General features: G+C 46.0%; 2 protein-coding genes and 1 pseudogene across 3 annotated transcripts in view; 2 read left to right on the forward strand and 1 right to left on the reverse strand.

Moving 5' to 3' along the window:
• Positions 1-415: 415 nt before the first annotated feature.
• Positions 416-11,119, reverse strand: Mtrfr (mitochondrial translation release factor in rescue). Of its 2 annotated transcripts, XM_042669126.1 has the most exons (3): positions 11,012-11,119; positions 2,967-3,251; positions 416-871 (listed from the first exon to the last, which is right to left on the reverse strand). In XM_042669126.1, exons 2-3 carry the CDS (start codon positions 3,246-3,248, stop codon positions 629-631), a joined length of 525 nt encoding a protein of 174 aa, XP_042525060.1. In that variant the 5' UTR covers positions 3,249-3,251; positions 11,012-11,119; the 3' UTR covers positions 416-628. The 2 variants fall into 2 exon arrangements, 1 of the variants encoding a protein (XP_042525060.1); XR_006145750.1 differs by lacking the exon at positions 2,967-3,251 and having other exon boundaries at positions 784-871.
• A 747-nt stretch (positions 11,120-11,866) lies between these two features.
• Mphosph9 (M-phase phosphoprotein 9) overlaps positions 11,867-23,609 on the forward strand; it is a 43,757-nt gene continuing 32,014 nt past the window's right edge. The window contains exons 1-5 of the mRNA XM_042669086.1: positions 11,867-11,922; positions 18,991-19,100; positions 20,966-21,055; positions 21,247-21,770; positions 23,254-23,377. Of these exons, the coding sequence (XP_042525020.1) occupies positions 19,044-19,100; positions 20,966-21,055; positions 21,247-21,770; positions 23,254-23,377 (795 nt within the window). The 5' untranslated portion in view covers positions 11,867-11,922; positions 18,991-19,043. The remainder of the gene's footprint in view (positions 11,923-18,990; positions 19,101-20,965; positions 21,056-21,246; positions 21,771-23,253; positions 23,378-23,609) is intronic.
• LOC122098604 lies at positions 17,086-17,185 on the forward strand (annotated as a pseudogene).

The raw sequence follows: 23,609 nt of genomic DNA on the forward strand, positions 1-23,609 counted from the left end.
CTGATACCTGTAATCCTAGCTACTCAGGAGGCTGAGATCTGAGTTGCAGTTCAAAGCCAGCTTATCTCCGATTAACCACCAGAACACCAGAAGTAGCACTGTGGCCAAAGTGGTAGAATGCTTGCTTTGCTCAAGGACAGTGCCCAAGCCCAGCCCCAGAGTTCAAGCTCCATGGCTGACAAACTAAAAAACAAAAAAAACAGGTAGAAATAGCTGAGGGGTGTGGCTCAGTTTTATTTATAATTTTCTTGTCAAACTGGGGTCTAAACAGAGCCTCACACTTGCCAGACAGGTACTCTGCTGTGACCCTAACTCTATAGTACTATTTTTTTCCAGTCCTGGGGCTTGAACTCAGGGTCTGGACACTGTCCCTGAGCTTCTTTTGCTCAAGGCTAGCACTCTTCCACTTGAGCCACAGTGCCACTTCAGCCTTTTTTTCCATTTATATAGTACTGAGGAATTGAACCCGGGGCACTAAGCCATGTTCCCAGCACTACAGTTTTATTCTTGAGCACACAAGCTGACGTTCACTGGCGGCTTCTCATCTGTGTGGGTGCTAGCTTGAGGTTGCAAACTCACTAGGAGAGAGGCCTGGCTGCCGCCACCTCCATGGAAACTTCTTGTAGATTCAGTCAGAATCAGCAGTTCTTTTCTCAGTGACATTTTCACTTGACTCCCTTAGTTCTTTCAGTAATTTCTTTTTTTCTAGAGTTTCCTTTGTTCTTTTTTTTCTTTCTTGCTTTTTCTTCTGTGCCTCTCGTTTCTCTTTGTAAACAGGGCTCTTTTCACCATTATAGAAAACATCCACTTTTTCTTGTAGGATTTTCCGAGCTAGCTTTCTGTTTTGATCAACAGATCTTGTCTGGTGGCACTGCAAGAGATGATGTTAGTGATGTGAAATTATGGAGTGACAAGGGATTGATAGGCTCTCAGAAGTCATTTCTTTCCACCTGGTCCTTTACAGATGAGGACAGACTACGAGCCAAGTCACTTGTCAGAAGTCCCAGCAGAGAGGGGTTGTGAGGGCCTTTTTTGGCTCTGGCCTGTGGCCTCTGTACACACCAGCTGTATTATGTCTTTTACTAGGAAAGCTTTATAATTAAAGGTATTATTTTTGGCCAAGTGCCAAGGGTTCACACCTAAACTCTCAGCTACTCAGTAGGCTGCCATCTAAGGAAGATCAAAATTCAGAGCCAAAGCTGGGTGCTGATGGCTCATGCCTGTAATTCTAGCTACCCAGGAAGCTGAGATCTGAGGATCAGCCAGCCCCGGCAATGGTGTCCTTGAGACTCTTACCTCCAATAATAGCAGGAAGTGGAGCTATGGCTCAAGCAGTAGAGTCCCAGCCCTGATCAAAAGAAGCTCTTGGGCAAGGCATTGAGTTCCAGCTCCAGTACTGGCATTGGTTTAGAATTAATCCTAGTTACACAGGAGGATCACACTTCTAGATCAGCTTAGGCAAAAAGCTCATGAGCTCCCATTCTTGATCAATAGGTGGGTGTGGTAGCCATACGCCTGTCACCCAGCAATGCTGGAAATTGAGATTGGGAGGATTGAGGTTCTAGGGCCAAACTGGGGGTGGGTGAGGTGGGGGTGGGTTTTAGACTCCATCTTAATGGAAAAAGTTGGGTGTGATAGTGTGCAGATCCCAGATAGGACTTGAAGCATAGGTAAGAGGGTTGAGGTCCAGGCTGGCCTGAGTCCAAAGTGAGACCCTAAATAGCCAGAGCAGAAAGGGTTGGAGGTGTGGCTCAAGTGGTAGAGTGCTGACCTACCAAATGCAAAGCCATGAGTTCAATCCTCAGGTAGCCCCCAAAAATAACCTTCAAATAAATTCTAAAAATCAAAGGGAAAGGAGTAGTGGTAAGAGTGGGAGAGGCTGATTGGGTTATATTTTAAACGTGTGGAGATGTAACCATGAAATTTACCTCTGTAAAACTAAGCAATTTTTAAAATGCCAAAAAAAATCTCCCAAATAATTATAAAAACATTAAGTGATGAATCTAGCTTGTGATCAAGGAATAAACCTGCACCATTCACCATCTTCACAGTTAGCTGACCATATAGTCCTGACCTAAAAATGTTCGTTGTGGGCCAGTGTCTCACAAAGCTTATAAAGGAAAGAACACAGAAACAACGGTGAATGTCTAACGCACAGAGAGGAGGCAGGTTTGAGTTTGTTCCCCATAACTGAGTTTTCAGGAGGGAGGGTGGGATGGCCTCAGACCCCACACCTGGATCACTGTGAGCTTGGGGGCTGGAGTTCACATGTGTACTGCACCAAATCACGTGGTGTGTGCAGGGTTGCTATCGCTGCCATTAGTCCCTTGGGGATGGATGGATGCCTTTGTGCTCTCTGCCCTGGCTCTCACAGGCTGTGCGTGCTGCTCTGGGGCCCTCTAGTGGTCAGTGTGTGGCTGTGCATGGTGAACCAGCTCTACCAGCCAGGTTCCTCTTTTAGAGGCAGAGTGGCCATCTCTACTCAAGGACTTTCCTGCCTGGGCTGGCTTTGAACCATGATCCTCAGATCTCAGCCTGAGTAGCTAAGATTACAGGCATAAGCCACCAGCACCGTACTGGTCGGTCAGAGGCTTCCTATTACCCAAGATTTCTGCCTGCAGCTGTGCCTGACACTTGCTCTCACCTTAGCACACTTCTTTCCACAAAGTCAAGAGGCCCTTAGCCTGGGGCTGTTTGCTGCTGCTGAGGGACTGGAGCCACAGTGACAGTGGCCTTTGTCAGCACTGCTTGCTGCCTGTGAGGCAGTGCTGTCTGCTACTCAAGTGACCACATGTCTTGCCCTAGGGTCATGGGCCAGGGCTGCTAAGACTGGAGGCTCTGCCTTAGGATAATGGTTCAGGGCACAGGGTGGACAGTGCCAGGATGAGCCACTCCTCGTGGCTGACCACCTGCACTCAGGAGAGGCCTGTGTAGCCATAGTGCCCAGACCCCCATCCCAGGTCTACCTTGACCACGATACCGGAGGGCATGTGCTTCAGCACCACACAGTTGCTGGTTTTGTTGGTGGCTTGGCCCCCTGGACCATGCCCCTTCACAAACTGCTCTTCCAGATCATTCTCATCCAGGGGACACAGCGCTGGGCAGCCCTTCTTGCCGGCCATCTGCACTGCAGTGGGGGCTACTCCTGGGGACAGCAGTGCCAGCGTCTCCCAAAGCCCAAGTCCCCGTGGTACTGTGCATGTTCTGGTCAGCAGTGCAGGAAAACGCCACCAAGCCCTGGTGCTCATCTTCTGGAATAGACAGAAGGCAGCTTCTCAATACAACGCCTGGACTCTCAAGATCACACCTCCGCTTCAAAGACGGCATCTAGTGATAGCCAGGGTAGGTGAGAGATCAGTGGTTGAGCAAGGCACGCTTCTCCAGCGTGACTGCCCACGGTGCAAATCCTGCTGGCCACAGCAGACCAAAAATACCTCATGGCACCCAGAGATGCTGTTTCCTCAGGAAGGAGATGTTTTCAGTGTGAAATTGAGAAATGGTGTAATCTGATAAAGAAGTAATAGACAGTACGTCAGGCAAGAATTAGCATCTGAGTCAAGGGACAGTATTTAAACATTTGTGAATCTGAAATCTGCTTTTAAAATGTAAAGATGACAGTACGAGAGACTATTCTATGGCTGAGCTTCAGCAGTCTGACACAGTAAAATTCACTATCAATCAATGTCATGGTTGTTGTTTTTTAATGTTTCCAGTTTCATGGATCTGAATAGGAACATCTGTTCCCTGAGATATTCTGCCAATACCATGATCCAGCTGGCCCTCACTGGTACAACTTTCAAAGCAACTGATTTTGACTAAAGCGCCTGTTAGGTTTAACGTGCCAGGAAAGGTACCATGAGATGAAAAAGAGCTGGACTGACTTTGTGGGTCTTCTGAGCTAGGAGAGAAGAAATTCAGAGCAAATTCTCTTTTTTGTAGGGATTGTGGCTGATGTTGACTGAACCCAAGGCTCCTTGTGTGTGAGCCTACATTCCCCACCCCCGCCCACTGCAACAGTAGAAGACTTAACAATGACTCGAGACACAGCATAAGGTAGACATGACCTCGCGACAATGATCAGGACAGGAGGCAACAGTGAATCCCACAAGCCTTTACAGTTTTCAGGGGTTGGGGGTGGAAGGATCTGAAAGGTCTCTGGCATTCCCAATAAAAAAAATAAGTGGATCAGCCTTTCTCCATCAGCCTACACAGACTTGGGCTTCATTCTCATCAAATCTGTCAGCCAGGTGGATTCTGCTAGCTCGGCATCTTCACTGAGGAAGAGGGGTGCTCCCTGCTCCCGCAAGGCTGAGGCTGTTGTAGCTGTGGTTACCATTTGAAACCTTGTAACTTTGACCCCTGCAGCCTCTAAGGTAGCTGACAGGAAGCAAATTACCACACCAGGTGGCTCTGCACACCCCTTCCCCTGCTGTCACCTGTGACAGTACCATCTGCTCGGGCTCACTTGGAGCCCCAGAAAAACACTAAAGAAAACCTGCCACGGGCAGTGCATTTCCGGTGTGGAATCAATGCACCGGAGGCCCTGGGCGCCTCAGGACCACAACAGACCATTCATCTCTGCCTCGGCTGTTTCAACAGGAAACGAACCAAGGGAACCTGACGTGAGGTACTTCCTTCTGAAGCCTCATGCTAGGCCGGTGCTCAGTTCAGTACGTGACACTGGGTCCAGTGCTGGGTCTTTTCTGAGTCAAGGTGCAGCAGTCGCAGTGGATGAAGAGGCGACCCCCAAGGCGCTCCGTGGCGGGAAGGGATGTGGTTGGAAACACAGTGACCGCAGCTCAGAACCAACTGGACTGGTGACTCCAAGGCGATGAAATTGGCCTTGTTTAGTGTTCAAGAAAAATGAATGATAAACTGAGACAATCTCCTCGGAGCCTCTCCAATCAACAAGCGAGTAAGTGCATACGCTTGGGGGAGCAGGTGAGTGACCGCGGCTTCCCTTCCCTCGGCTCATAATGCACACAGCAGCATTCCTTTGTGCATGAGATTGGGGCCTCACCTGAGCTCTCTCACCAGTGAGGGAACTGAGCTGGCAGGAAGGACAGCCTGGGGACACGGGGCAGGGGCAGGGACAGGAAGCAAGGCAGAGACAGGAGAGAGTCCCAGACAAAGGCTGGAGAGGGTTTTATCAGCCGCTCTTTCCTGTCGTTCTCCTTCTGTCCCAGCACAGATGTCCTGGATGAGCTCCCACCCAACTGAAGTTCAAGAAGGTCCCCCGTGTTTAGTTACTGGCTGCTTTGTTTAATGGCTAATCCTAACAGCCAATCAGACAATTCTAGACACTTCTAGTATCTCCTGGCGCTTTGGCCCCATACCAAAGACTGCTAAAAATGACAAACACACCCATGGTTCCTCTTCTTCAAAGCCCAGAGAATGAGAGAGACTGGATTTCAGCTCTCTTGACACCCACAGGATCACCTGAAGTCTTTGGAGACAATAAAAGCGGCTCAAATTGTAGCTGCTTGTGACATTTTGATGAAAGAGAAAGAGCAAAATGGGCAGTGCTAGCAAGGGGAAATCAGCTGTGGCGACAGGAACTGCCCAGGCCCTTTCTGCCTGAGGGCTGCATTCAGGCCTGGGTCCTTTGACCATGGCTTCTGCTCCAGAGAGCTGATCCAAGTTTAGGCAAAACCCTAAAAAACTCATTGTCTGGATTCCCTTCCAATTTGGTCAACTTGAGACGCAGGTCTGAGGACTTTACAAAAGGGGGATGTTAATTTGTCCAATGAATCTTTTAAACATCTGAGTATCTGGCATAGGCCTCCGGGAACGCAAGGAGCTGTATGAGAACAGAGAAATGAGGACATGCGCCAGTCCGGCATGTGCCAGAGCCCTGGACACACATGCCACAGAACGGCGATTCTCAGGCTTCCAGATGCCCTGCTCTGTCAGTGTCAGGACCTGAACGTACTTCACAGCCAAGCACATCACGCAGCATCTGACCTTTAGCTAGATGGCCAGCTGCTATCCCAGGGCAAAAGCAAATGTGGAGGCTGAGCTGCATCATCCACAGCTCTACCGGCCTGAGGAGAGGAGAGGAGGTTCACTGAGACCTTGTCTCAATTCTAGCTGCTTTTAAAAGATGTTTATTTTTACCACATTTGAAGAAGTTGAGGTCACTCTCACCCCAGAGATGACCCACTTCCAGTCTATTGAGAATGCATTGTTTTCCTAATAAACTTCCCTCGCACTTTCCAAAAAAAGAAAAAAAGGAAAAAGCTGAGACTAGAACTCAGGAGCGCTCCCCGCTTATTTGTGTCATCTCCCCGGAATTCAATGAGGAGGGGAGCCCACAGGTCTGAATCACAATGATCAGAAAACGGTTAAGGAGGGATGGGAAGGTGGCTCAGTGGTAGAGTGCTTGCCTTGCATGCATGAGGCCCTGGGTTCGATTCCCCAGCACCACATAAGCAAAAAGAAAAAAGCCGGAAGTGGCGCTGTGGCTCAAGTGGTAGAGCGCTAGCCTTGAGCTGAAGAGCTGAGGGACAGCGCCCAGGCCCAGAGTCCAGGCCCCATGACCGGACCCCAAATGCAAGGCTGAGTTCAAACCCCAGCACTTCCAAAAATGGAAAACAAAAATGTGTGGTGCTTTCTTGGACACAAGGTTCTACTAAGCAGTCCAAGCTGGACTTGAACTCTTAAGTCCTCCTGCTCCAGTTCCTAGTGTTGGTGATACAGGCACATACCACCACACCTGGCTCCAAAAGTGTGGTGCCCTTTCCCTCCCTCCCTCCCTCCTTGTCCTGAGGCTTGAACTCAGGGCCTGGGTACTGTCCCTGAGCTTCTTTTGCTCAAGGCTAGTGCTCTACCATTTGAGCCTCAGCACCACTTCCAGCTTTTTCTGAGTATGTGGTACTGAGGAATGGAACCCAGGGCTTCATGCATGCTAGGCAAGCACGCCCACATTCCCAGCCCTTTATTTTCAGTTTTGCAGTGATGTGGATTGAACCCAGAGCCTTGAGTATGCTCTGCAGGTGCAGGACTTCTGAGCGACACTGCCAGGCCTTCAAGTGTTGTGGTGTTCCCTCCAAGTGTTTGGGTTACCGAGTTGCCTTTCCCAACCACTCACATGCAGCCTCTTACCCGGTTCCATTCCCAGGCCTGCAATTCCTTTTGGGCCCACACAGCTGTCCAGTGGGGCCCACAGGAGGACCCCGGGGAGGCTGCAAACAGACAATATTCTTCCCTAGGCTTGGGACACACACACACACACACACACACACACACACACACACACACACACACACACACACACACACGGTAAAGCAGCTCTGACCTACAGTTCATGTTCACAGCAGTGACACACACACACACACACACACACACACACACGGTAAAGCAGCTCTGACCTACAGTTCATGTTCACAGCAGTGACTTCTCTAACATGGAAATGCAGAGCAGTTAGCTCTGATCTGCAGTGCTGCCCCGAGTCAGGTCTGATTTTAATAGGCACATTGCTGCTCAGTTCAAAGAAACACCTGAGTTCACCAAGAGAAAAGCATCCAATCATACAACACCGACATCTCATTCATCTTATTATTTTTTTTGGTCAGTCGTGGGGCTTGAACTCAGGGCCTAGGCACTATTCTTCAGCTCTTCAGCTAAAGGCAAGTGCTCTACCACTTGGGCCACAGTGCCACTTCCAGTTCTCTAGATAAGTCTCACAGACTTTCTTGCCCAGGTTGGCTTCGAACCGAGATCCTCAGATCTCAGCCTCCTGAGTAGCTAGGATTACTGGCGTGAGCCACCGGTGCCTGGCCCATTCATCTTTTTTAAAAGACAGAACTTCTAATCCAGAGATCACACCTGTCCTATTTATGTGCACCACTGTGACTTTCTTCTATTTGTGGCATGGCACAAGAACCTTATCAACTGCAATATTAAAATAAGATAGACATAGCAATCACACCACATTTTCTCTAAAATCTCCAAGCCTGTATTACCAGTAATAATACCTTGTTCCAAACTATTTAGGATTTACACAAAACACCAATTATTGTATTTGATAGAAGTTAAAAAAATTATGATACATTTATCTTGGAAAAACATTGGCAGTTCAATCTTTGAAATTGTTTATCTCTCCCACAGTTTGTTTTGCTACATCTCCAGATCTGTTTTTTCCAAGTTCCTTAAAAAAAAATTAGTTCATTTTCCTTAACTCTTTTTGGCTCTTTGTTTGAAAAAGAATGTGGAAAAAAAAAAAAAAAAGAAAAAGAATGTGAGTTTGAGGCTTTTTTTTTCCTTTCTTTTGGGCAGTACTGGGGTTTGCACTCAGGGCCCTTTGCTTGCTAAACAAGTACTCTATCAGTTGAGCCATGGTGAGCCTTAAAAAATAAATAAGTAGCCGGGCACCAGTGGCTCATGACTGTTATCCTAGCTACTCTGGAGGCTGAGATTTGAGAATTGCTGTTCAAAGCCAGCCCAGGCAGGAAAGTCCATGAGACTCTTGTCTCCTACTAACCACTAGGACACCGGAAGTGGCACTGTGGCTCAAAGTGGTAGAGTGCTAATCTTGAGCAAAAAGCTCAGGGACAGCTCCCAGGTCCAGAGTCCAAGCCTCATGACTGACCAAAGAAAAATTAATAAAAATTAAAAAAAATCTTTAGTTAGGTTTCTTGCATTTCTTTTGCCCAGGTCTGGCCTTAGTCCAAGATTCTGCCACCAATATCTCCTGTACAACTGGGATAAAATAGGCACAGGCCACACCTGGCTTGTTGGTTAAGATGGTGGATCTATACTTTTTAACTCAGCTGACCTCAAACTAATCCTCCCAATTTTTGCCTCTTAAATAACTGGGATTACAGCCACCACACTTGGCTTTTTTTTTTTTCCTTCTATCCTGAACGACCATGCCTGGGCAAATGCAAGCTTTGTAGTCACCATGTCCTGTATTCAATGTTTCAATGCTGTGATTTAGTTTACTGTGCAATCTTGGCCATATTTCATTTGTAAAATGAAGATACTGCCTTGGGTATGAACTGAATCTTACATGATGTCACAAATGGAAAGCACTTCAGCTCCCTAAACGACAAAGTCAAGGAGCCTAGCCTATGACTTAGAATTGTAGTATTACGATGTAAACTCAGTGGATAAACAAAAATCTCAGGGCTTTGCAGAGGTGAAAGTAAACAGCAGCTAACACAATGATCTGCAAACGATTCTACTTGGGATGGTCCAATTTAAGAAGTACATGGAATCCAGGATTGCCAAAGACATGCTATTTGGTGAGGTCATAATTCTGGCCTATGAAATCAGATGCCAAGGAGATTATGATGATCCTGAAACACAAGCCTGACTTTTCTCCAGGCTCACATAAACACAACCATGGTCAGCAGAGTCCATTTAAAAAGTCATAAAATAGCAACAGCTTGCTTACAGGTAGAGTATGGGGTAGGGGTAGGGTTCCTTAGATGAATAGTTATACTTTATAAACACATTTACTTGAATTTCTGAAGTGTTCTATTTCTGTTTTCTGTACTTAGAAATGTGTTAGGATTTTACAATTTTTAGCTTGTTTATAATAGTTTTGTAAAAGGCTTTACTAAAATGGGGGAGGAGTACATTATGTACATGTTCATGAAAAATGTCATGATGAAATCCATTAAGAAGGTGCAAAAACAAAAACCCTCCAAAGAGCTAAACCTAATATAAGAAATATGGTGTAGGGCTAGGAAGGTGGCTCAGTGGTAGAGTGCTTGCCTTGCATGCATGAGGCTCTGGGTTCGATTCCTCTGCACCACATAAACAGAAAAAGCCAGAATAGCGCTGTGGCTCAAGTGGTAGAGTGCTAGCCTGAATTGAAGAGCTGAGGGACAGCGCCCAGGCCCAGAGTTCAGGCCCCACGACTGACAAAAGAAAAAAAAAAGTTATAGACAGCCCTACCTGAAGATACCACTGCATCAGCTCATGAGGTGAGTTGATCAGAAAGCTAGTTCCTGAGTGTGCTGGCTTCTAAAATATTAATGGATTAAAAAGAAAATGACCTACGAACTGCCTAAAATCCCACTGCCAAAAACATATACTCAAAAACATACACTCCCCCAAAGTAACATAGCCTAAACATGTGTCTTGTACTTAGTAAGTGGTCACTAGCACTAGCCTTCGGGATTAAACTTTTTACCTGGTGAAGAAGCACATTTCTTCCTGGTACTGTATCAGATCTTCTGTGAGTTCAGGGTCTCTAATAGACTTTGTGACCAACTGCAATGAGTAATAAAATTGCCTCTCTTTTTGCGGGGGACTTGAAGAAGGCTGTGTGTTTGATTCTGGTTCGGTGCCACGCGGTTGTGGTTTATACGTGGTGGGGGGGGGGCTATTTATTTAACCTTGAGGGTGCGGGGTTTGGGTGGGGACGGAAGGTGCACCGTGGAATGAAAACCTGGTAGGTGTTGTGGGGCTGCGCCGAGATGGAAGGCCTCCCCGGCGGACTGAGAACTCCAGGGGCAAACACGGTCCCCGCATGGTCCTGTCAGCGCCAGCCGTGGCACCGTCTGTGAAACGCCAGTAACCAGGTGTGGCTCAGGCCTGGGCACTGGGGAGGAAACCAGGCTGGAAGGACCTTAGCCGGGCTGAGGGCTGAAGACGGCGGGCCGGGCCGGGCCGGGCTCCGCACGGCAGGACGCAGGCCCCGCGAGGGCAGTGCGGGCGCCCACTCCGTGCGAGGCCTAAAACCGCGGGGGCTGCAAGGCCGGAGCCGCCCCCGGCGCCGCTCCACAACCTCGCCACGCCGAGCAGCCATGCTGGGCAACGACCTCTCCTCTGCCCCCCGCCCCCGCCCGCATCCCCCGTCCACAGGGCACGCACGCCCCTCCCGCCCCCTCAGGGTAAACTGAGTCCGGGGAAGGCTTAGAGGTCAGGTCCGGCTCCTCCCCGCCAGGAGGCCTCACGATAAACTGGTTGCACGGCTCAGGGTCGCTAGCAGGGAACTCTGGCGTCCTAGCTCCGGGACCTCTCTCCCGTGCCAGTCGTGCGAGGCCTCCGCAAACCTTACCTGGCCTCCCGCCCGAAACACGCGGGGAGAACCCGAACTCCGCGGACCCGGGACTCGCCACAGCGCTCCTCGGTCTGCGCACGCGCACTACTGGCAAGAACGCTTTCCCTCACCAGCTCGAGACTCGGTCTCACTAACTGCGCATGCGACAAGCTGGGCGGTGCTTTCACGTGGTGAGAGTAGGTTCCCAGGGAGCCAATCAGAATGGAAGATTTGACCGCCGCCCCGGTCCCCGCCCAGTTCACGCCCCCTTGCCGTCAGGCAGGCTTTCCTCCGGCGTGAGCTGCGCGCCAGGGAAGCGGGAGGTCAGCGCGCACGTCGTGCTCGATGCTCTCCGCCTCCCTCTGAGGAACAGCCAATCCGCGGGCGAGACGCCGGGCGCGTGCTTGCTCCCTTGAGTTTAACGGTCGCGAGAGGGTGGTGGCTAGGCTGAACACCGGCTGCGGAGCCAGCGGGCACGGTAAGGGGGCCTGGCCTGCGGGGAGCTGCGGGCTGCGAGGTTGCGGGGACGAGCTCCACCTGGCGAGGTCCTGGCGGCCTCCTGGGTGGTGGTCTGGCGTGGCCGGAGGCAGGCAGCGGGCGCCGAGCCTCCCCACCGCAGCCCGCCGGCGTGCGGGGGCTCTGCGCCCGGCGAGCGCCCTCTCTACCTGGTTCTCCTGAGTGACACCCGCGCGGCCCCGGCGCGGAGCGGCCCCCGACGGCCGGGACGGCGCGGCGGCGCTGGCGGGCCTTTTGGTTTTGCTGTTTGGGGAAGACGTCTGACGGTGGCTTTCCTAGGTCCTCTCTGGGTCTTCTCGCCCCGGCCGCTGCCCGGGCGCCTCTCCGGCCCGTGGACCCCGCGGCCGCCACCGGAGTCTGGGTCCGGCTCCCACGCTGGGAATCAGCCCGCCCGCCCTCAAGAGGGCGCCTAGGTAACTTGCATTTATTAGTGCTTCCCGGCCCCCAGCTCCCAGTCTGCGAGGAGTGGTGGGAGGGTTCGGCAGCCAGGCCTTGTGGCCGGGAAGACGCCCTGTCTGTTCTCCAGTCATTCCCTGATGAGGCTGTCAACCTTTCAGGGCTTCTTTTTAAAATTATTGTTATTCTAAAGGTGATGTACAGAGGGGTTACAGTTACATAAGTCAGGAAAGGAGTACATTTCTTTTTGGAATAGTGTCACCCCCTCCCCTAGTCTCTCTCCCAGTTTTTCCCTCCAATCTCCACCCACAAGTTGTATAGTTAACTTTCAACGTAGTGTCTAGTGGGTACCACTGCTGCATTTGTTCACCCTTTGTTGCTCCATTTCTGTGCCCTCCTTCTCTCCCAAAGACAGGTAAACGAACAAAGGAGACAAAGAAAATAAATAAACAGCGACAAAGGAAAAAAAACTCATTTCCATTTCCTAGAGTTCATTTCGATAAATAATATTTTATGTGATGAGCTGTACGTAGGCATTGCACCTTTGTATTCCTTTCCTAAGAATATTCTCCATTGTCTCACTATGTGTGAATACCTAGAGTTTTTTGTAACTTATCATGTCCTGGTGTATTTTAGAACTAGCTTCCACCTAGGAATTGGTCTCTCTGAGCTTGGCTTATCTCACTTAACGTGATTTGTTCTAGGTCTATCCACTTTCCTGAAAATGATATAATATTATTCTTTCTAATGGCTGTATGAAGTTCCATTGTGTATAGGTACCACATTTTTGGATCCACTCATCTACAGTAGAGCATCGGGACTGTTTCCACAACTTGGCTATAGTAAATAGTGCGGCCCTGAACATGGATGTGCAAGTGTTTTTACTGTATCTTGGCTCATGATGTTCTGGGTAGATACCCAGGAGTGGTATGGGTGGGTTGTAGGGAAGATCTATGTTTCGTTTTTTTGAGCAACCTCCAGAAGGCTGCCCAGAGTAATTGTATTAGTTTACATTCCCACCCACAGAGCAGTAGAGCTCCTTTTTCTCCACATTCCTGCCTACATTTGTTGTTGGAATTCATGATGTTAGACAACCTAACTAGGGTGAGATGGAATTTAAAGTTGTTTTGATTTGCAGTTCCTTTATGGCCAGGAAGGGTGGGCATTTCCTCAAGTGTTTCTTTTCCATTCTTACTTTTTCTGAGAAGTCTCTCCTTACCTCCTTTGCCCATTTAGTGATTTTTTTTTTTTTTTTTTTAATTTTAGCTTTGGGTGGGGTTGATTTCTTGAGTAGGTTGTTTTTTTTTGTTTTGTTTTGTTTTCCAGTCCTGGGGCTTGAACTCAGGGCCTGGGTGCTGTCCCTGAGCTCCTTTTGCTCAAGGCTGCCACTCTACCACTTGAGACACAGCGCCACTTCCAGCTTTTTCTGTGTATGTGTTACTGAGGAATGGAACCCAGGTTTTCATGCATGCTAGGCAAGCACTCTACCATTGAGCCACCTTCCCAGCCCGTATTTTTTTATTTTTATTTTTTATTACATCTGCTACTCTATGTCTTTTGGTTGAGGAATTAAGCCCATTAACTTTTCAGATTTTACTTCTTGTATCAGAGTCTTTACTTTCCTTTTTTCTTCCCCTCTCCCCCCTCTGCTCGCCTTCCTTTCTTGCACCCCCTCCGGCCCAGAGAGGCATCATTGAATTTCTAGTGGTTTTTCCATTGGGAATTGCTTCATCCGGCTTACCTCTGGAGAGGTGTCCCTGGAGAACGTGGGTTTCCGGGGGCTAAGAGCAGGGTGAATGGAATCAAAGTGTGCTCGTTGCTAGTGGACAGGGCAGCTCTGACTCTCATACCCATTTGTCATGGAGCTTCTGGGAAGAGACCCATTTAGTTACTTCTTGAAAACCATCAGGTTTCCCTTAACTTTCTGTACCTGTCTCTAAAGGAAGTGCTTCCTTGATCTGATTTTTTTTCTTTTTCTTTTTTTTTTCTCTGTGATCTCTTTTTTCCCCTTCTTTGTCTCCCTGCCCTGCAGTGTTTTATAAAACTAGATCCTAAATATTGTGAATCTAGAGAAGCCAGAATAAAAGGTAATTTTATTAAACCCTAAATGGTTTACTTTATAAGCAATATGGGGTGTAGGTTCCCTCCCTCCCTCCCTCCCTCCCTCCCTCTCTCCCTCCCTTCCTTCCCTGCCCTCCCTCCCTCCCTTCCCTTCCCCTCCCTCCCTCCCTCCCTCCCTTCCTTCCTTCCTTCCTTCCTTCCTTCCTTCCTTCCTTCCTTCCTTCCTTCCTTCCTTCCTTCCTTCCTTCCTTTGTCTCCTCTCTCTTCAATATTTTGAGACAGGGTCTTATATGTAGTTGAGGTTGGCACTGAACTCACTATCTTCCTGCTTTTGCCTCTTGCACTGGGTTACAGGTATGCCCCACCAGCATCTTTTTTAAATGCATGAATTCCTTAAGAGGGAATTTACTCAAGTTATCTCTGCATACACAATTCAGTAACGTTTTAGTTGGGCTGGAAAATACTTAGTTTTTCAAGAAGTAAGCATGCACATATGGGTGTGGTGGCTCACACATGTAACCCTAGCTGCTTGGTAGGTCGAGATTGGGAGGATAAGAGTTTCAGTTCAACTTAGGTAAAAAGTTCATAAGACCTCATCTCAATAAAAAGCTGAGTGCACAGGCTGGGAAGGTGGCTCAGTGGTAGAGCGCTGGCCTTGCATGCATGAGGTTCTGGGTTTGATTCCTCAGCACCACATAAGCAAAAAGAAAAAAGCTGGAAGTGGCGCTGTGGCTCAAGTGGTAGAGTGCTAGCCTTGAGCTAAAAAAGAAGCTGAGTGCAGTGATGTGTATTTTATCATCCTAGCCACCAGGAAGCCTGAATAGCAGTAGACCGCCTGCCTAGCCAAGTGGGAGAGGTCCTGAGTTCAAACCCTGGAACTGCCAACAACAACAAACTCAAAGCATATAAGCACAGTATAAAAGGTTATACAGGGGCTGGCAAGGTGGCTCAGTGGTAGAGCACTTGCCTTGCATGCATGAGGCCTCCCAGCACCACATAAGCAGAAAAAAAAAAAGCTGGAAGTGGCGCTGTGGCTCAAGTGGTAGAGCGCTAGCCTTGAGCTGAAGAGCTGAGGGACAGCGCCCAGGCCCAGAGTTTAGGCCCCACAACCGGACCCAAAAAAAAGGAATGTGGCTTAGTGGTAGAGTGTCTGGCTAGCATGCATGAAGCCCTGAGTTCAATTCCTTAGTACCATATACACAGAAAAACCTGGAAGTAGCGCTGTGGCCCAAGTGGTAGAGCACTTGCCTTGAGCACAGAGAGGCTCAAAGACAATGCCCAAGCCCTGGGTTCAAGCCCCAGGACTGACCAAAAAAAAAAAAAAAAAAGGCTATGCAGTACAAATGTGCTTGTAGCCATGAGGTATATGTGTATGACAATATGTTAACAGTTTAAAATAGCTCTTTGTAATAGCAGATGAAGTTATTCTAGTCATTGTGCAAATCAACATGTACATATGCTTGGAAGAATTTAGTAAATAAATGAATAAAGTATGTAAGCCAATTATTATGTAAGAGAATTGTATGTAGAACCTTGATTATTAAATACATAAAATTCTGACTGTGAGCTGAGAGGGGAGCTGCTGTTTTTACAGATCATCTATAGATCTTTTTTTTTTTTTGGTCCAGTCGTGGTGCCTGAACTCTGGGTCTGGGTGCTGTCCCTCAGCTCTTCAGCTTAAGGCTAGCGCTCTACCACTTGAGCCACAGCACCACTTCTGGCTTTTTTCTTTTTGCTTATGTGGTGCTGAGGAATCGAACCCAGGGGCTCAGGTATTCAGGGCAAGCTCTCTACCACTGAGCCACCTTCCCAGCCCTTAAAGATCATCTATAATAGAGATTTTTGTGGAGATACTAAAAATAGATACCAAGAAATCACCCTTTTCAAAGTAACCTTAGGGTTTACAAGTTCTATCTAATTCTAGAATTTTTCATCATCCAAAATGAAACACTGTGCTCATTGCATTTTCTGCTTACTGCTGTTTTCTCCCTTCCCAGCAGCTGGCAAACATTAATCTCCTTTCTGTTTCTTTGGATGGGTTTAATTTCCTTAGCATGGTATTTTCAGTGTTTATCCAGGTGCAGCTCCTTCCTTCTGTGGCTGAATAATATTCTACATGGATGTACCATGGACCAGTTTGCCCATTCATGGGCATTAAGGTTGTTTCTACATTTTGGGTTTTGTGAGTAAAGTTAGTATCCCTACTGTAGATTTATATAAAAGAAGTGAAGGTTTCAAAGACATAAAAACAGAGTTGCTAAGTTTAGTGGCTTTTTATAGTAGTATTTTTTTCCTCATTCATTTTCAGACTCTTGGAAATGTAGGACATTTCACAGTTCTGAATGTTAGCAACTGAAATGCTGGTAGATGAAATATCTGAAGATGACTTGGGTCAGTTTTCTCACACAGTAAAAAACTGTATATTTTCAAATAAGAGCATATAACAGTTTCTGTACAATATGGAGGATTTTGATTTGGTGAAAACTTTACAGAACTTCACCTTCTGTAGACTATGATATAAAAAGTTCTCCCCATTCTCTTGGACTGAGCTTAAATACTAATAGGTAAGAATGGGGGTAGATTGCTTCGTTAATGTAACAACAAACCCAGTAAACTTCATTTCCTAGTTTGTCCATTTATCCAAATAGTGTCGTAGTTGCTGATTTGAGTTTGTTTAAAATCAAGACAACTATGATCAGGAACTTTTCAAGGACAGTTAAATTTTAAAGTTGAGAACAGTTTAAGTTCTTCTACATCTTTTATTTCTCACAGAGCCATGTACTTTTTTTTTTTTTTGGTTGAGGGGTTTGGACTCTGGTCTTGGGTGCTGTCCCTGGGCTCTTCAGCTCAAGGCGAGCACTCTACCACTTGAGCCACAGCGCCACTTCCAGCTTTTTCTGCTTATGTGGTGCTGAGGAATTAAACCCAGAGCCTCATGCATGCAAGGCAGGCGCTCTACCACTGAGCCACCTTCCCAGCCCCTGCATGTTAGTTTTAAGGCGTCCTGTAGTTGGGTGTTGTTTTTCTGTTCTGTTTGGAACTATTGGGAATAGACTCAAGAACTTGTATCTATTTTATCACTGAGCTAAATCCCTAGTCATAAAATAATGTTCATATGCGTGCTTTAGTAGCACATTAACTGTAATCGAAAGGATACAGAGATTTGTATGGCTCCTACACAAAGGTGACAAATAAATTGGTGAAATGTTCCACATTAAAAAAAAAAAAAAAAAGCCAAGTGCTGGTGCTCACGCCTATAATCCTAGCTACTCAGGAGGCTGAGATCTGAGGATCACAATTCAAAGCCAGCCCAGGCAGGAAAGTCCATGAGACTCTTCTCTCCAATAAACCACTCGAAAACCAGAAGTGGTGCTGTAGCTCAAGCAGTAGAGCGCTTGCCTTGAGCTGAAGAGCTCAAGGACAGCACCCAAGCCCAGAGTTAAGCCCCATGACCACCCAAAAAAAAAAAAAAAATTAGCTGGGTGCCTGTAATCCTAGCTACTTAGTGGGGCCAAGATTTGAGGATGGCAGTTCAAAGCCAGCCTGGGCAAGAAAGTCCACAAGACTTTTCTCTCCAAGTAATCACCAGAAAAAAACAGAAGTGGTATTGTGGCTCAAGTGGTAGAGCACTAGCCTTGTACTAAAAAGCTCAGTGACAGAGCTCAGGCCCTGAGTTCAAGCCCCATGGCCAACCAAAAACAGAAAAGTGTGTCATGGGGACTTTTCTGCTGGAACTGGCTTCCAACTGCAATCCTAAGCCTCCTGAGTAGCTAGGATTACAGACAGGCATGAGCCACCTGCGTCTGGCTTTGGAGACTCTTATCTCTAATAAACTACCAGAAAAATTGGAAGTGGAACTGTGGCCCAAGTGCTAGAGTACTAGCTTTGACCAAAAAGGTCAGAGACAGAGCCTAAGCCCTGAGTTCAAAGCCCAGGACCATCACATGAATAAAACTAGAAATTGTTCATTCTTAGCCTTCCCCTCAGGAATTTAAAACAGCTAAGAGAGATGGCTCATGCCTGTAATCCCAGCTAACTGGGAAACTGGATTAGGAGTATCAAGAGTTTGAGGTCAGTTAGGGTCTGAAAAACCTGATAAAATCCAAAGGCTGGGAGCTGTGGTTCAAGTGGTGGTATAGCACTTTTTTCACTCTCAAAACCCTAGGTTCAGTCTCCAGGACTGAAAAAAAGAAAAAGAAAAAACAAGGCTGTACAATGTAGAGTGAAGGGAAAATTTAAGAAATATAGTCCAAGGACATCTGAGACCTATACACACTCATTCAACGTGGGCCCCACATTTTGTTTCTGGCCCTTGTTGGCCCTTCTGGAGTTCACTTTCAGTGGTTCGATTTAAGTGAATCTTAATAATTTGAGTTATACCTTTTGTATGTTTATACAACAAATCTGAAATAAACTTGTTTGGTAAAGCAGTCTGCTAGAAAGAAACAGTGTCATTTTACAACTAAGTAGGCCAAGTAAATCCTGAATCTTTGCTGCTAATTTGCTGGGCGTAACTTTCATTCAAAGATAGTGCAGAGCGATAAGCATCAGCTCATCGGCAAATTAGAGGGAGCCAGTGAACAAGACTTGACTGTAAACCTGGCAGTGGAGAGAATTTCCCCACACAATGGAGGGCTGTTCCTAAAGTGGGCCAAAATGAACCTCTAGAAGAATTCAGAGCAGAGAAGCTGAAAAATTTTCTTCTTTATCACAACTTATTTTCTGCTGATACTCTGTGGAGTGTTCTCTCACTTCTGCAGAAGGGCTTTTCTGTTGTGTTTTTTTTTTTTAAGTAATGCTGCCTGTCATTTTATTGTTTTTCTTTTCTGTACAAACCAATCAGATTGTCAACAAATGAGGTGTCATTAGAAGGATTAAATGTCAGTGGTTTTGTACTGCTCTACTAAATCCTGACCTACTGAATTATTCAACACTTTAGAAGAATGAAGAAAACCCTTTGAATTATTTATGTTTCAACAGAAGTAATCCCCACCTTAGTACAAATGGGGTATCCTCTTTCTCAGGGAAGACTAGACTGTCTGTCATTCAAGGGGCAACCGACATCCTAACCTCTTTGATGCAAGAGCTACAGAGCAGTGGGAAGACTGATTCAGAACTTTGGAAAAACTGTGAGGTATTTTATTTCATTTTGTTTTGTGGACAAGTGTATTTCTACTGAGCACTAAATTATTAGAAATTTCTTTCCAGGGGCTGGGAAGGTGGCTCAGTGGTAGAATGCTTGCCTTGCATGTATGAGGCTCTGGGTTCAATTCCTCAGCACCACATAAACAGAAAAAGCCGGAAGTGGCACTGTGGTTCATGTGGTAGAGCACTAGCCTTGAGTTGAAGAGCTGAGGGGCAGCGCCCAGGCTCAGAGTTCAAACCCCACAACCGATCAAAAAAAAAAAAAAAGAAAGAAATTTCTTTCCAGACTGACTGTTAGGTGCTCAAGTGGATTCAGCTTTTAAGTATATATACTCATTCTAAAAAATTTGTTATTATAAAGGTACAGAGGGTCAAGCCTATTAATTGTTATTATAAAGGTACACAGGGTCAAGCCTATTAATTGGGTGAATAACGTTAAACAAATTTGAAAAAGGTGATCAAAAGTATTTTTGGGGGATGGGAAGGTGGCTCAGTGGTAGAGTGCTTGCTTTGCATGCATGAGGCCCTGGGTTCGATTCCTCAGCACAACATAAGCAAAAAGAAAAAAGCCGGCACCAGTGGCTCATGCTTGTAATCCTAACTACTCAAGAAGTTGAGATCTGAGTTCTAAGTCAGCCAGGGTAGGAAAGTTCAAGAGAGTTATCTCTAATTAACCACCAGAAAACCGGAAGTGGAGCTATGGTTCAAATTGATACAGCACTAACCTTAAAAGCATAAAAGCTCAGGGACAGTACCCAGGCAAGCCCTTTGACTGACAAGAAGAAAAAGAAAGAAAAGAAAAAGAAAAAGAGTGGGCATACAAAGTAAAGATGCTATTTGAAAAATAAGATTTACTGGAACCTTTAGCTTCACCCAGAGTAGACTATAGGTTACATAAGAAGGTTAAGCTTATATTCTTGCATTTTCACATTAATTATGTATTTTATTATTTTTGATATTACTAGGGTTTGAATCAGGGTCTTGAGCTTGCTAGGCAAATACTTTATTACTTGAGCCACACCTGCAACTAAATTATATGTAACTTTAATTTGGTTTATACTACTTTTCTTTTTTAGAAGTGCTAGGGTTTGAGCTGACTTACTCTACAAGTGCTCTAGTACTTTATCGTTTTTTTTTGGGGGGGGGAGGGTCTGGTCACGGGGCCTGAACTCTGGGCCTGGGCACTGTCCCTCAGCTCTTCAGCTCAAGGCTAGTGCGCTATCACTTGAGCCACAGCGCCACTTCCGGTTTTTTTTTTCCTGCTTATGTGGTGCTGAGGAATCGAACCCAGGGTCTCATGCATACAAGGCAAGCGCTCTACCACTGAGCCACCTTCCCAGCCCTACTGTATCTTTTCAGACAGCCCTTGAAAGTTTTTTTCCTTAAAGGCTATTTCTCTAGGGGTGGAAGTGTGGCTCATATGGTAGATAGCACTTTCTTTAAAGAAAACTACCCCTTCAAAAAAATTCCAAAAGAGGGGCTGGGAAGGTGGCTCAGTGGTAGAGCGCTTGCCTTGCATGCCTGAGGCCCTGGGTTCGATTCCTCAGCACCACATAAGCAAAAAGAAAAAAGCTGGAAGTGGTGCTGTGGCTCAAGTGGTAGAGTGCTAGCCTTGAGCTGAAGAGCTGAGGGACAGTGCCCAGGCCCAGAGTTCAGGCCCCACGACCAGACCCCCCCCCAAAAAAAAAAAAAAAAACAACAAAAATTCCAAAAGATAATTCTTTAATGATCAGTGGATCAGAGAAAGTTGAGAATACAGGAGAAATTAGGGAAAAAGTCTGTTTCTCACTGGTGGATTTTTCTATGAACTACTGGGTTACTCATTTTTAACTAAGATATTTTATAATTTCATAGACTAGGTGGTTACAGTTGTTCCGTTTGGTGGAAAAGCAATGCCAGGAACAGATAGTTGCTCAGCAGGAACAATTCCACAACCAAATTCAAGTAAGTTGTCATTTATATTGATTTATTTGTAAGATTTTCAGAAAACTAATTCATTATTTTATTTATAAACTAAAAGATGAAGTGTCATATTTAGAGGCACATCATATCTTAAAAATGCTAATTTCCTAGTATTTATAAACATGTGCTGCTTAATATACTCTCTTACCCAAATTTATACATTTTGTTCCCAGAGAATACAGGAGGAAATAAGAAATTTAGTCAAGTTACAGACCAGTAATGTTTCCTGGGCTTCCTGCAAGAGAAATTCTTCTAGCAAACAAGTATCCTCGGAAGGTCAGATGGGTTTTGTCTCTGAAAACAGTGAGAGAGATGAGTCTGTTATTAGTTACCCTGAGCCCAAGGAACCTGAGCTGCAGCAGGAAGCTTGCATGGCGCAACCAGACTCCAGTGCGGACAGTAGCTCTGTGAGCAGCGGGTATGGCACCTTTTGTGTCTCAGAATTGAATACCTACAAATCTAAAGGCCCCACGGAACTCATGGAGCACAGGAGTGCTTCTCAGGGCCAATATGGAACACCTGTTGTACAAACAGAGTCACCTGGAGGTGGTGCAGGAAACAGGACTTTTTACACTCAGACCCCTGAAGAGTTTAGTGCATCTTTAAAGAAAGATGATTCTACATTTCTTGGTGAATTTGAACATAATTTTCTTGGTGAAAATAAGATTTCTGAAGTATACAGTAGAAAAACAAACAAGTAAGTAGAATTGCACTGATCATTTGAAGGGAGTTGGCTTGTTATATTTAGAATCTAGTAAACAAAGTTCTTTTTCATTGGGCTTCATTAGAATGAGATGTATTTGAACATGTATCAGTTTTGCCACTTAAATCACTCAGTTTTTTTTCATTACAATCAGTTTTGCTATTAAACAGAGCTCAAGGTCAGTGCCTAGGCCCTGAGTTCAAGACCCACAACCAACAAAAAAAAAATCACTCAGAAATCACTCTGGCTGGGAAGGTGGCTCAGTGGTAAAGTGCTTGCCTTCCATGCATGAGGCCCTAGGTTCGATTCCTCAGTACCACATAAGCAGAAAAAGCCAGAAGTGCTACTTTGGCTCAAGCGCTAGACTGCCTTGAGCTGAAGAGCTGAGGGGCAGTGCCCAGATCCAGAGTTCAGGCCCCTGGACCGACAAAAAAGAAAAACAGTATAGGATTGTTAATGTTCATGTGATTTGAAACAAAAATAGACATTGGCCTGTGTTGTGCCTCTCAAGCTCCAGATATTGAAAACCCTTGGCTTTTTTTTTTTTTTTTTTTTGCTAGTCTTGGGGCTTGATCTCAGAGCCTGGGCACTGATCCTGAGCTTCTTTTTTTTGTTCAAGGCTAGTGCTCTACCCCTTGAGCCATCCACCACTTCTGGCTTTTTCTGTATATGTGGTACTGAGGAATTGAACCCATGGCTTCATGCATGCTAGGCAAGCACTCTGCCACTAAGCCACATTCCCAGTCCACTTCTAGTTTTCTGAGTGATTTACTGGAGATAAGAGTCTTAGGGACTTTCCTGTCTGGGCTGGCTTTGAACCTCGATCCTCAGATGTCAGCCTTCTCAATAGCTAGGATTATAGGAGTGAGCCACCGGCACTCAGCTCTAAATATTATTATTATTACTATTATTGTTACTTTATTTTTTGCCAGTCGTAGGGCCTGAACTCTGGGCCTGGGCACTATCCCTCAGCTCTTCAGCTCAAAGCTAGCTCTCTACAACCACAGAGCCACTTCTGGCTTTTTCTGCTTATGTGGTGCTGAAGAATTGAACCCAGGGCCCCATGCATGCAAGGCAAGCACTCTACCACTGAGCCATCTTCCCAGCCCCTAAAAATTATTTTTATGTCTCTGAAATGTATCATCAAAAATAACATACTTGGCTATATAGTAAAACTAGTATCATTACTAGTCCATGCCAACAAATGTTCTCTCACTGTGGAGATTAATACTTGAGGGGACCAGAGTGGTGGCTTTTGATATATTCTGTGGCTACTATGTATTAATTACTGTTAGTCATTTTGTTTACTTAGCCTTTAGTAATAAAAAGCTTTTAAAAATTTAGGTAAATCAGCTAGAAAGCTATCAGGGTTCTATGGAGAAAAACAAAGCATTTCTGCATGAAGGCAGCTTTTGTTGTGTTTGCCCTCAGAAGTGAAGAACAGCATAGAAAAAAGTGATTTTCTTTTGTTGACTAGTAAATCAATAACCTCATGGGCACAAAAGCTGAAACAGAACCAGCCAAAGAGAACACAAGTAGAAGATGGAGGCTCAAGATCTAAGCAAGGGCCCGAGCAAAGCAGAAAATCTCCTGTTGAGAAAGTAGGTGATACATCATTTTTTCCCTGGTAACTGGCTACTGACAATCAGGTTTCCTATGTCTACATTGTCGTTAATTTGTTTCCATGTCTCTAAGGCTTTTTGTTGTTGTTGTTCTGCCATTGGAGTTTAAACTCAGGACCTCACAGTTGCATAGTTTGCTTGCTCTGCTGGTACTCTTATCATTTTAGCCATACCTCTAACCCTAGCAAACATGAGGCCCTGAGTTCAAACC

This window comes from Dipodomys spectabilis, unplaced genomic scaffold, assembly GCF_019054845.1.
Source record: "Dipodomys spectabilis isolate Male_0828 unplaced genomic scaffold, ASM1905484v1 ptg000480l, whole genome shotgun sequence".
NCBI classification, from domain to species: domain Eukaryota; kingdom Metazoa; phylum Chordata; class Mammalia; order Rodentia; family Heteromyidae; genus Dipodomys; species Dipodomys spectabilis.

Coding starts and splice junctions, on each gene's coding strand:
- Mtrfr (XM_042669126.1), bottom strand. CDS start 3,248: ATGAGCACCAGGGCTTGGTGGCGTTTTCCTGCACTGCTGACCAGAACA. Junction 872..2,966: donor CCTCCGGTATCGTGGTCAAG/GTAGACCTGGGA, acceptor CATCTCTTGCAG/TGCCACCAGACAAGATCTGT.